The 12,960-nt window shown below is 39.8% G+C and overlaps 1 gene segment (V, D, J or C); it reads right to left on the minus strand.

The window, feature by feature from the left end:
* Nucleotides 1–5,891: 5,891 nt before the first annotated feature.
* Nucleotides 5,892–6,482, minus strand: LOC123816826. The segment is given in 2 exon segments: nt 5,892–6,211; nt 6,386–6,482. Coding segments are annotated over 2 exon segments (369 nt in total).
* Between the last annotated feature and the right edge of the window lie 6,478 nt (nt 6,483–12,960).

Consider the following 12,960-nt stretch of genomic DNA (forward strand, 5'->3'; position numbering starts at 1 on the left):
TGGAAATGGGAGGGAGGTGGGGAGGGATTGGTGGGTGGGCTGAGATGGGAGTAAAAGGCAGAAAACTGTACCTGACCAACAATTAAAGTAAAAAATAATAAAAATAAAAATAAATGAAAATTAAAAAAAGAAGAAATGCAGGACCAGAGTCTTAACTTGCCCTCCACATTTCAAGTTACATTGACTGAACCCACCACAAAATTATGCTATAAAAGAATTCTGCAAAAGCAGTTACAAACTTCTGTCTGATATATAAGGAGAAAAAATAAGTTGTGATGATAATAGATTGAAAGTAAACAATATAGCACATTGCTGTAGAAAGTTGTTATATATACTTTTTAAAAACATAATTTAAGGCCAATGAGAACCTAGAGGAGACATATTTGCATCTTGGGTCAACAAGAAAACTAGTACAACATTGAGAGAAGATATTTTGATGGCTTTATAAATTCATAAGTTTCATAAAAATAAACTGCACCTATTTAAATTAAATAATTTTATAAGATTTGACATTTTTGTATACTTGTGAAACCATCACTATAACCAAGATAATGAATATAAGCATCTCCCCCATAGTTTCTTCATGTCTCTTTGTAATCCTTCCCTCAACCTTCTTCCCACCTGCCATTCCTGTTTGAAGGACACACTTCTGTCATAAATTAGTTTGCATATTTTATAATTTATATAAATGCAATCATACATACTCTTTTTTCTTGTTTCTTTCTACCTGCATAGTTATTTTGAGATTCATCTATGGTCTCTTAAATTCCAGTTGTTCATTCTTTTTTCTTAAAGATCTTATTTATTTATTTTTAGATAGGGAAAGGGAGGGAGAAAGAGAGGGAGAGAAACATTAATGTGTGGCTGCCTCTTGCACACCCCTTACTGGGGACCTAACTCACAACCCAGGCACGTGCCCTGACTGAGAATCAAACTGATGACCCTTTGGTTCACAGGCCATCACTCAATCCACTGAACCACATTAGCCAGAGCCAGTTGCTCATTTTTTTTGTTGTTGCTAAGTCATAAGTATTTCATCATAGAGAGATAAAATAATTTATTTATCTGTTCACCTGTTGGTATACACTTTCAATTTTAAATATATTTTATTGATTATGCTATTACAGTTGTCCCATTTCACCCCTTCACTCCCCTCCACCCTGCACACCCGCTCCCACCCACATTCTCTCCCTTTAGTTCATGTCTATGTGTCATAAGTTCTTTAGTTTCTACATTTTTCACACTGTTCTTGCCATCCCCCTGTCTATTTTCTACCTACCATCTATGGTACTTATTCTCTATACCTTTTCCCTCTCTCTCCTCCTCCCACTTCCCTATTGCCAAACTCCATGTGACCTCCATTTCTATGGTTCTGTTCCTGTTCTAGTTGTTTTTGTTTTTGTTTTAGGTGTGGTTGTTAATAATTGTGAGTTTGCTGTCATTTTACTGAACATGTTTTTTATCTTCTTTTTCTTAGATAAGTCCCTTTAACATTTCATATAACAAGGGCTTGGTGATGATAAACTCCTTTAACTTGACCTTATCTGGGAAGCACTTTATCTGCCCTTCCATTCTAAATGAAAGCTTTGCTGGATAGAGCAATCTTGGATGTAGGTCCTTTCCTTTCATGACTTGGAATACTCCTTTCCAACACCTTCTTGCCTGTAAGGTCTCTTTTGAGAAATCAGCTGACAGTCTGATGGGAACTCCTTTGTAGGTTACTGTCCCCTTATCTCTTGCTGCTTCTAGGATTCTCTCCTTCAGTGTAATCTTGGCTAATGTAATTATGATGTGCCTTGATGTGTTCCTCCTTGGTTCCAACTTCTTTGGGACTCTCTGAGCTTCCTAGACTTCCTAGAAGTCTATTTCCTTTGCCAGATTGGGAAAGTTCTCCTTTATGATTTGTTCAAATAACTTTTCCAATTGTTGCTCTTTCTCTTCTCCTTCTGGTACCCCTATAATTCGGATGTTGGCACCTTTAAAGATGTCCTGAAGGATCCTAAGCCTCTCCTCATTTTTTTGAATTCTTGTTTCTTCTTTCTTTTCTGTTCAATTATTTCTTTCTTCCTTCTGGCCCACTCCATTGATTTGAGTCCCAGTTTTCTTTTCATCATTATTGGTTCCCTGTGCATTTTCCTTCATTTCACTTAGGATAGCCTTCATTTTTTTGTCTAATTTGTGACCAAATTCAACCAATTCTGTGAGCATCTAGATCACCAGTGCTTTGAACTGTGCATCTGGTAGGTTGGCTATCTCTTAGTCACTTAGTTGTATTTGCTGCGGAGCTTTAATCTGTTCTTCTGTTTGGGCCATTTCTTTTTGTCTTTATGCACCTGTTACATATGAGGGGCAGAGCCTTAGGTGTTCACCAGGGTGGGGTAAGCCACGTGGCTGGGTTGTAACACTTTATGTGGCAGCGGGATCCAAGAGGGAACAATGGCACTTGCTCTACTCTCTGTCAGATCCCAGTATCCTCCGCAGCTTCCCCCAAGCAAACTGGGCCCTTCTGGCGCTGATTCCCATGTGGGTGGGCTTGTGTCCATTCCAGGACCCTGGGGGTCTCTCCAGTGAACTCTCCCATAAGGCTGGAGTCTCTCCCTGCTCCTCAACACCCACAGATGTTTTATATTGGTGTTTCAAGGCCTTATTTCCCCAGCGCTGGGACCCTGGGCTGCGCAGTCTGTCTCACTCTCCAGTTTCACCTGGTTTATCAGCACGTGAATGTGGGACTGCCTGGTTAGCCAGCCACCTTGCACGCAATGTCTCTCTTCACAATCGCCACCTCGCTGGGTCTGCCCATTGCCACCCTGCACCCGGGGTCTGCCAGCCACCACCTGTGCACCCAGGGTCCTCCCGCTGCCATCTTGTGTGCCCAGTGCCACAGGTTTTTGTACTATGACCCCTCTCTGCCAACTCCGTCCAACTCCGCCCCACCTACTGGTCTGGATGAATATATCTATTTTAACTCCTTGGTTTTTGGACTTCCATACAGTCCAATTTTCTGTCAGTTCGGGTTGTTATTTTGTTTCTAAATTGTTGTTGTCCTTATTTTAATTGTGCGAGGAGGCACAGTGTGTCTACCTACACCTCCATCTTGGCCAGAAGTCCTGGTGTATACTTTCACTGGGCCCAGTTTGTGACTGTTACAAATAAAGCTGCTATGAAGTTTTGTGTATAAGTTTTTTTTAAAAAAATATGCTTTCTTTTCTCTTTGGTCAAGATCTAAGAGTAGAATGTCTGAATCATACAGTAGGTGTACATTTGACTTTGCTCACCTTATTTGTTCTAGTAGCTTTTTTGTAGATGCCCTTCAATTTTCTATTCCAACAATTGTGCTGTCTGTGAATAAAGATAGGTTCACTTCTTCTTTTTGAACTGTGTATCATTTGTTTCTTTCTCTTGTTTTATTGTACTGGCATCAACCTCTAGTATAATATTAAATACAAGCAGTGAGAACCAAATTTCTTTTCTTATTCCAGATCATAGCAGGAAAGCATTTAGTCTTTCATTATCAAACATGACATTCGATGTAAATTTTTTGTAGAGGTCCTATACTAAGCTCAAGAAATTCCCTTCCATTCCTAACTGGCTGGGAATTTTTAATGACAATTGGAGGCTGGATTTGTCAAATGTATTTTTCTGCACCTACTAAGGCTACTGTAACTAAGTGATCATCTACTCTTTGTCAATCTCTTGACAATTTATTAATGAATTGTCACAACAAAATATTAAAGAAGACATCACTCTCCCAGTCAACAAATAATGAAACAAAGCTTACGAGTGTCTACAAAGCACAGTGCAGAGCTAATAATTTTGAAAACAGAACTCTCTCATAGCAAAAACCTGTTCCCTGTTTTCTCACTATAGATTATTTTCAGAGAAAATTTCAAAGAAAGATTAGAGGATAGAAAAATTACTTCTTGATCCTCAAAATATCTTATGAAAGTACATTAAAATTTTTATTTGTGTAAATAATTAAATAATTGCAGGTTTGGCTTTTTTACCAAAACAAGAAAGAAAACATCTTATTAAGGATGCAAAAATGCAATTCAGGAGTTAACCACTACATCACTAGGATCTTGACTATTCCTTTCCAACCAATTATTAGGCATCTGACTTGAGCAATGCACTGTAGTGAGGGTGACAAATTCTCCTATACTTTTGCACACCAGGAAATTGAAACTTCATTCATGGCTAGTGATGGCTCTTTTTCTCTGTTCCTTTAAACTTGCTTGTGATAAAGCAGTCTAGACCACAGTTCTTGAAACTAATCAGTATAAATGTTCCTCAGAAAATTTAATTAGACTTGTCATATAATCCAAAATCTACTTCTGTGTACATACTAAAAATTGAAAGAATTTGGGTATACACCAAAAATGTTGCTATATTCATATGCATGTTACCACCGAAAGGTGGAAATAAAACAAATTTCCATCAACACATGAAGGGATAAACAAAAAATGTGGTATGTACACATACTAGAATATTATTCATCCTTAAAAAAGGAAGTAATTCTGACACATGCCACAACATGAGTGAACTTTCCGGACTATGCTATGTGAAATAAGTAATAATATGACCAATATAACATAATTCTACTTTTATAAGGTATCTAAAATAGTCAAATTCATAAAATGAAGAAGTAAAAACATACCTGCCAAGAGCTGCAAGGAACAGTTCATGGAGAGTTATTGTTTGCCAAATGTATTTTTCAGTTTTGAAAAAAGTTAATTCTTTTCATGTTCATTTGAAGATGAAAAGAGTTCTAGAGATAGATAGTGGTGCTGCTTGAACCACAATGTAAATGTACTTACTACCACTGGATTACACATTTAAAATTTTTTAAGTGGTTAAGATTTATGTTAAAGTGGTAAAAAATTTAAATTTGAAACATTTTTAAAAGATACTATTTCTGCTTCTGAGATACAAATATAGGAGTGAGTTACAACACAAGATCATTTATGAAAGATATATTATCATTCACATTTATGGTCCTGAAACAATAGGATTAGAAGTAGAGGTGGAAATAGGAGAGAATAAGATTTTTGGATTGGGAAACATTGATGAACAAAGAGGGCATGGATGTGTACAAATGAGCCAATGATGACAAAAAAAAAAAATGCCTTTGGAGGAGTGGTGAAGTGAAGGGCAAGATTAGAAAAAGAAGATAATTCACAATCTGCTTCTGCACAATATCCCCCCAGCCACTAATTATTGATTATTATATGAGTAAGACTGGTGGAAGGCAGGTAAATTCGCATAATGGAAATAAGCACTTCTGTGCTACATAGTTAATAAGATAGAAAGAGCATCGGTACAAAGCTAGCCACATCATAGTCACCTTAGAAAGTTAATCACAGTACCCTTAACCCAACTAACAAATCTAAATTAAACTAATTCGTTGAACAGTATGAAACAGCATAATATACAAAACAAGGAAACACACACAAAAATTTCATGGCCTTCCTTATTCAAAACAATGTCTATAACATAAAATATACTCAATAAATATTTATTGAACAAATTGATCTGAAAACCTTACAATACCACAGGCTTTTACCGATGTTTAGATTCAGATGTTTCTGAATTTCCTTAGTTAATTCTTCTAAATTCACTATCTCACTAAACGGCAAATGTTTATTGTGGTTGTTCTTTGTCTTCAATAAATAATTTCAACTTAAGTTTTAAAGGATATGGATGTTTTCAATGAATGATAACTCTACCCATAGCCTATGGAACTAAGAAGGTATTTTCATAGTTTTTCTTCAAACACTACCTTCACATATGATAGCACAGCCCTCACCACTTCCTGTGCTGACAATTCCTGGCCTTGGTTCCTGCAGCAGGTATATGCATCAAGTAGAGCTCTCGGGTTTTGATTTACCTCCTTCCTACACACCTCTCACTGTGGGCTCACCCAGGGCACAGAAATATACTGCAGAGTCCTCCAGCTGTGAAGATGAGATGACAAGGTTGATGGAACGGTTTGCTTTCTGAAAATTCAGTGAGTAGCGACCTTCTGTGGCATTTTTCTGGTTATAGGGGTCCTGATGAATAAGGAAAATCATCACCCCATTGCTCAGCTGCTTGTACCAGAAGAGGCTAAAAAGACTAGCACTGATGTCATATGTGCAGTCCAGGGTTACAGCCTCCTTCTCCTGCACTAACTTTTCTGGTTGGCCTTGAGTTACCTTCTGGGCAATACTGGATCCTAAAGGGAAAAAAAAAAAAAACAAAACAGAAAGTTTGGGGATAAATGGTATGGAATGAAAAAACTATTTTTCACATCCTGCCACCTCTCCTTCCAAGAGTACTTATAAAACACTGCCTGGACCCCCAGTACTTAGGTCATAAAGGAAATCCATTCCAACTGGGGCATGCCTACCTAACCATATTGAAGCCAGGGCCACCTTCAGAAGGTTAAAGAGCAACATCTTTGATCTCTTCCACCACTGGGTAATAAATATCTTCTCGTGCTTCTTCAGTTTCAGGACCCTGCAAAGTGAGGTGACTCTGACAGGAAGAGAAGAAATGCTGGGCTGTGTGCTGCTACTGCCCCAGAACAGGAAACAGGGTTTCCTGGTGCAGCCAGTTGCTGTGGGTCACATCAGCCTTCTCTGTGTACCAGCTGAGAGTGTCACCCAACCAAACTTTTCCTTTTACATTAATAACTCTTAATTTTAAAACAATTACATCTAAAAAAATTAGTAAACTTGTATATTGAATAGACTGATTATTTGACTGACTGCTGTGTTCCGTCATTGTATCTGTGATGAAACTGGGTGGTGGCACCTATTTAAACATACTACATGGAATTGTTTGTATCATGATCACTTGATGGTTACATGATCTATACACTGTATTCAAAATTCACAGAACTATACACCAAAATAGACATTTTAAATATAATTTTTAAAATAAAAAATAAAATCACTGAAATCGAAATGGTAAAATATGAACTTTCTACCATCTTTCCTCACAAAAATTACAAAATTTTACAAATCACAGACTAAATTGAGCACCTATGAGAAAGTCCAGCTGTCCAGCAGAGAAGCTATACTGTGAGACAAATACAATGTAGAAGCAGAAACACCTGAGATTGGCAGCATTGAAGAGGTAGGAGGAACAATTTCACATTAGCCTGGTCAAGTGTCCCTCCTGTGAGACACAGCTCAGTGCCAAGAGAAATCTAGGTCTTTGATTTTTTTTTCATATGGAAACATTAGAGCACTGGACCAAGCTCCTAACTCCCCCAGTTTTGGGGGACACTGTCAAAGAAACACATCTCTTTCTTGCCTCATCCATAATACTGAGGTGTGTGCCCAAATGGGAAGTGGAGAACACCTGGGAGAACAGCAGCAGGGCTCTCAGTGAGGATTAAAGGATCATGGGTCCTACTAACCACAACACAGATGCCATCAGGATCCTGACCATGAGGTGATGATGATGCCTTGTCTCTGGAATCCCACAACTCACTCATAAGCACCCCCAGTGCTTAGCCTCACCCACACACCATCCCATCCAGCTACAAGTTCACTTAGGAGGGTGACAAGAGTGAGCCACCAGTAACCACAATGAGATATCACCTCTTGCCTGTTATAATGCCCATTATCAACAAGACAGGAAATAAGTGTTGGATAAATTGTGGAGGAAAAGGAAATCTTCATACACTGATAGTAGGAATATAAATTGGTACAGCCACTATGGAAAACAGTATGGAGGTTCCTCAAAAAAGGAAGCATACAGTGTCCATATGATTCAGAAATTCCTCTTCTGAGTATCTGCCTGAAAAATTTGAAAACATTCATTTGTACATAGGGGTACCTACACCCCTATGTTGATTGCAACTCTATTCACAGTAGTCTCTACATGGAAACAATCTAAGTGTCCTCAGATAGATGATTAGATAAAGAATATATGGTACATATATACAATGGAAAATACTGAGCCATTAAAAAGATGAAATATGGCCATTTGTGACAATATGGATGAATTTTGAGAATGTCTAGCTAAGTGAAATAAGTCAGAAGGAAAAAGCCAAGAACCAGACACAGAAAATAAAAGTATGATGTTTACCAAAGGGAAGGGGGGTGAGGATGGGTAAGAGGAAGGTAGAAGAAGATAAAGAGGTCAAACATACGGTGACTGAAACAGACTTGACTTTGGGTGGTGAACACACAATGCAATATACAGATGATGTACTATAGAATTGTACACTTGAAAGCTATGTAATTTTATTAATCAATGTCACCCCAGTAAATTTAATAAAATTTTTTACTCCTGAAATCTATATAATTTTTATTAACCAATGTTGCCCCAATATCCAATTAAAACAACACAGACAGACCAGTATGGTGATTACCAGGGGCAAAGGTGTATGGGGAGGTAAAAGAGGGTAAAGAGGGTTAAATGGTGATGGAAGGAAACTTGACTTGGGATGGTTAACTCACAGTACAATATACAGATGATGTATTATAGAATTGTACCTCTGAAATCTGCATAATTTTATTAACCACTGCCACCCCAATTAAAAATTGTTGGGAACCGCCCTGACTGGTATCAGAGGCTGAAACCCCCACCTAGGCTAAAGCTAAGGGAATGCCCTTGGAACCGTGAGCCAGCAAGGAGACAAAAGCTTATCTCCCTGGCAGGAATGCTGCTTCTGCTGCTTTATTCATGACTGAACCCCAAAAAGCTTGGTCAGTTAGCCAAACACGGGTAAGATTCCCCATGGGGGGAACGACCTAAGCCAGGCACGATCACTTTGGGAGGCCCCCCAAAAGAAGGACTTGGGGGGCTGCAGCAAAAGGGGGTGATGGACCCTCGCTCCTCGGCTTTGACATAGCCTGAGTTCTCAGCGTCTGGGAGAAAATCTCCTTATCTCTTGGTTACCTAGTTCCCTTGCTCCACCTAAGCCTAAAACAATGACAGGGTGGTGCAGCTCGGTACTGAGAAGTGCGGATTCCCCAGGGTGATCAGGCCTAAGAAAGAATATGTAAATTACTGTGAAACCTTCTTTGTTTAGAATGCTCTCAGTTGAATGAGAAGGGTCTTAGGAGGAAGTTAGTTTGTTCCTCAGTCTTACAGCTCTTTGACCCCAACTCAATAGACCGGCAGAGTTCTTTGTTTTCTATAGTTCCTTACTTCCCCTAATGAGTACTGTACTTTACCTGAATTATTATGCAAAATGAGCCCAATAAAAGCAGGTATGGACGGTAAATCAGCGCGCTCCCCACTAGGGGGGGTGGCCATTTCGTCCCTACTTCCCCACAGAAACTAGTTTGTCTCTGTGCATGTTGTTTTTTCTCGCGTGTTTATCGTCGAGCCATCCACAGCGTGCCGTGGTCACTGCTGGCCGGTGACCCACGCGCAACAAAAAATAAATAAAAGAAATGAATAAATATCATAATTGTTTCCATACGCAGTTTCCTTTAGGCAGAATACTCCAATTGCCTTTGTTCAATGGCCTTTATCTACTCCATTGAGGATGCCTAGTAAGGCACAGAAAGTGTCTTTGTGATTAGATTAACCTCTAATAATTTTTTCTCTTTTTAAAAATTTTATTCCATTTTAATTATATCTTAGTGATTATACTATTACAGTTGTCCTGATTTTTCTCCTTTGCCCCCCTCCACCCAGCATCCCCTACTCCTTCAGGCACCCCCCACACACCATTGTTCATGTCCATGGGTTATGTGTATAGGTTCTTTGGCCACTTTCAAGTAAAGTATAGTTCCTTTACTATACTGTACTTTACGTCCCCATGATTATTCTGTAACTACCAATTTGTACTTAATACCTTCATCTCTCACCTATTCTCCCACATCCACCCTCCCATCTCTATCTTTAACCTTTGGCATTTTAACTATGATATCTCTTGGGGTGGGCCTTCTTCTGTTCTTTTTGGGATTCTCTGTGTTTCCTGGATGTACATGTCTATTTCCCTCACCAAACTAGGGAAGAAATCCCTCATCACTCCTTCAAACAGATTTCCAATTACTTGCTATTTCTCCTCCACCTCCAGAACTCCCATGAAGTGAATGCTAGATTGTTTAAAGTTGTCCCACAGGCTCCTTACACTATCCTTGTTCTTTTAGATTCTCCTCTCCTCCTATTGTTCTGATTGGTTGTTTTTTACTTCCTTATGTTCCAAATCCTTGATTTGATTCTCGGCTTCATCTGCTTCACTGTTATTTCCCTGTAAATTGTTCTTTATTACAATTACTGCATCCTTCATTTCTTACTTGATCTCTTTTATGCTGCTGAGGTCCTCACTAAGTTCCTTGATCACCCTTATAAACAATGTTTTGGAGTCTGCATCTGATAGAGTCCTTATCTCCATTTCTTTTAGCTCTTTTTCTGGAGTTTTGATCTGTTCTTTCATTTAGGCCATGTTTCTGTCTTCTTGTTTTGTCAGCCTCCCTGTGCTTGTTTCTATGTATTAGGTAGAGCTGCTTTGACTCCGTGTCTTGGTAGTCTGGCCTAATATAGTAGGTGTCCTGTAGGGTCCAGAGGCACAACCTCCTCTCTCACCCAAGGTTCAGTACTTAAGGTGCCTTTGTGTGTGCTGAGTACACCTTCCTCTTGTAGTCGAGGCTTAGTTGCTGTTGGCAGATCAATGTGAGGGATTTAGCCAGACCTACAAGGATTGGCTTTAACCACTCAACATCAACCTTCACCATCTATGGAGGATCAGCTGTGCGGTTGAGGGGGGAAATGTGGATGCAGGGTGGTGGTGCTCTGATATGGTCTGTACCTGTCCACTGGGTGTGCAGGCTTTAGGGCTTTTCAAGTGGTGCAGTCCAAGTTCAGCTCCCTCTGGTATTCTCCCTGGGAGCACACTGCATGAGCTATAAAGCAATATGAGATGGCTACTACTTCGGCTGGACTTGGATATTTCCAGAAAAAGCCAAGTTGTAAATCTAGGCTGCTGCTTCCAGGCCTGGGGCTCACTGAGAGCAGCTGTTGTTTGTTTGAAAGGATTTGGGAAGTTGTAAAGACCATTCACATGGAAAAGCAGCTTGAGTGGGCCAATAAGTTGGATGGGGCAGACTTTGGGGATCTCTAAGGCAAGGCAGTGTTAGCCACATTGATGAAATCTTAGATACAGCACCAGTCTGCCAGATCTGATGGGGTAGGACCCAGAAAAGTACAATGGCTTCTTCTTGCCTTGATGTCAGATGCCTAACCACCCCCTGTATGCCACTGGTGCCCCTCAAGCCACCACCGCATTACAGGAGCCCTGAGGGATGGAGTCTGAGTAGGTGAGTCTACATCTACATTCTTTTTTTAAAAAAAAAATTATTTTTGGCCCTGGCTGGCATAGCTCAGTGGATTGAGCACGGGCTGCAAACCAAAGTGTCGCAGGTTCAATTCCCAGTCAGGGTGCATGCCTGGGTTGCAGGCCATGACCCCCAGCAACCACACATTGATGTTTCTCTCTCTCTCTCTCTCTCTCTTTCTCCCCCCTCCCTCCCTCCCTTCCCTCTCTAAAAATAAATAAATAAAATCTTTTAAAAAATTTATTTTAATCATTGTTCAGGTACACTTTTCTGTTCTTTACTCCCATCCTAGCCCACCCACCAATCCCTCACCCACCTCCCTCCCATTTCCACCCCCCCCCCTAGTTTTTGTCCATGTGTCCTTTATATTTGTTCCTGTAAACCCTTCTCATTCTCCCTGAAATTCCCTCCCCTCTCCCCTCTGGCCACTATCAGCCTGTCCCTCTATTTCAGTGTCTTTGGTTATATTTTTGCTTGTTTCTTTGTTTCTGTTGATTTAGGTTCCTGTTAAAGGTGAGATCATATGGTATTTGTCTTTCACCAGCCTGGCTTATTTCGCTTAGCATAATGCTTTCCAGTTCCATCCATGCTGTTACAAAGGGTAGGAGCTCCTTCTTTCTTTCTGCTGCATAGAATTCCATTGTGTAAATGTACCATAGTTTTTTTGATCCATTCATTTGCTGATGGGCAGCTAGGTTGCTTCCAGCACTTAGCTATTGTAAATTGTGCTGCTATGAACATTGGGGTACATAGGTTCTTTTGGACTGGTGTGTCAGGGTTCTTAGTATATAATCTCAGCAGTGGAATTGCTGGGTCAAAAGGCAGATCCATTTTTTAGTTTTCTGAGAAAATTCCATACTGTTTTCCATAGTGGTTTTGCCAGTCTGCAATCCCACCAACAGTGCAATAGGGATCCCCTCTTTCTCCACAACCTCTCCAACACTTGTTGTTTGTTGCTTTGTTTATGATGGCCATTCTGCCTGGTGTGAAGTGGTATCTCATTGTGGTTTTAATTTGCATCTCTCTGATAGCTAGTGATACCAAGCATCTTTTCATGTGTCTCTGGATCCTCTGTATGTCCTCCTTAGAGAAGTGTCTGTTCAAGTCCTTTCCCCATTTTTTAATTGGGTTGCTTGTCTTCTTAGAGTGGAGTTGTGTAAGTTCTTTATATATTTTGGAGATTAAACCCTCATCTGAGGTATCATTGGCAAATATGTTTTCCCATACAGTTGGTTCTCTTTTTTATTTTAATACTATTTTCTTTAGCTGTGCAGAAGCTTTTTATTTTGATGAGATCCCATTTGTTTATTCTTTCCTTTATGTCCCTTGCTCTAGAGGTCACATGCCAGTAAAAATGATTCTCCATGAAATACCTGAGATTTTCCTGCCTATGTTCTCCTGTAGGACTTTAATGGTGTCATGGTTCATGTTTAAGTCATTTATCCACCTTGAATATATTTTTGTGTAAGGTGTAAGTTGGTGCTCAAGTTTCATTTTTTTTGCATGTAGCTGTCCAGTTCTCCCAACACCATTTGTTGAAGAGACTGTTTTTACTCCATTTTATGTTGCTGCCCCACTTTGTCAAATATTAATTGACCATAGAGGCTTTGGGCTTTATTTCTGGGCTCTCTGGTCTGTGTCCATTGGTCCATGTGCCTGTTTTTATGCCAGTACCAGG

This window comes from Phyllostomus hastatus, unplaced genomic scaffold (genome assembly GCF_019186645.2).
Source record: "Phyllostomus hastatus isolate PE091 unplaced genomic scaffold, TTU_PhHast_1.1 phas_contig_1095, whole genome shotgun sequence".
In the NCBI taxonomy this organism is placed as follows: domain Eukaryota; kingdom Metazoa; phylum Chordata; class Mammalia; order Chiroptera; family Phyllostomidae; genus Phyllostomus; species Phyllostomus hastatus.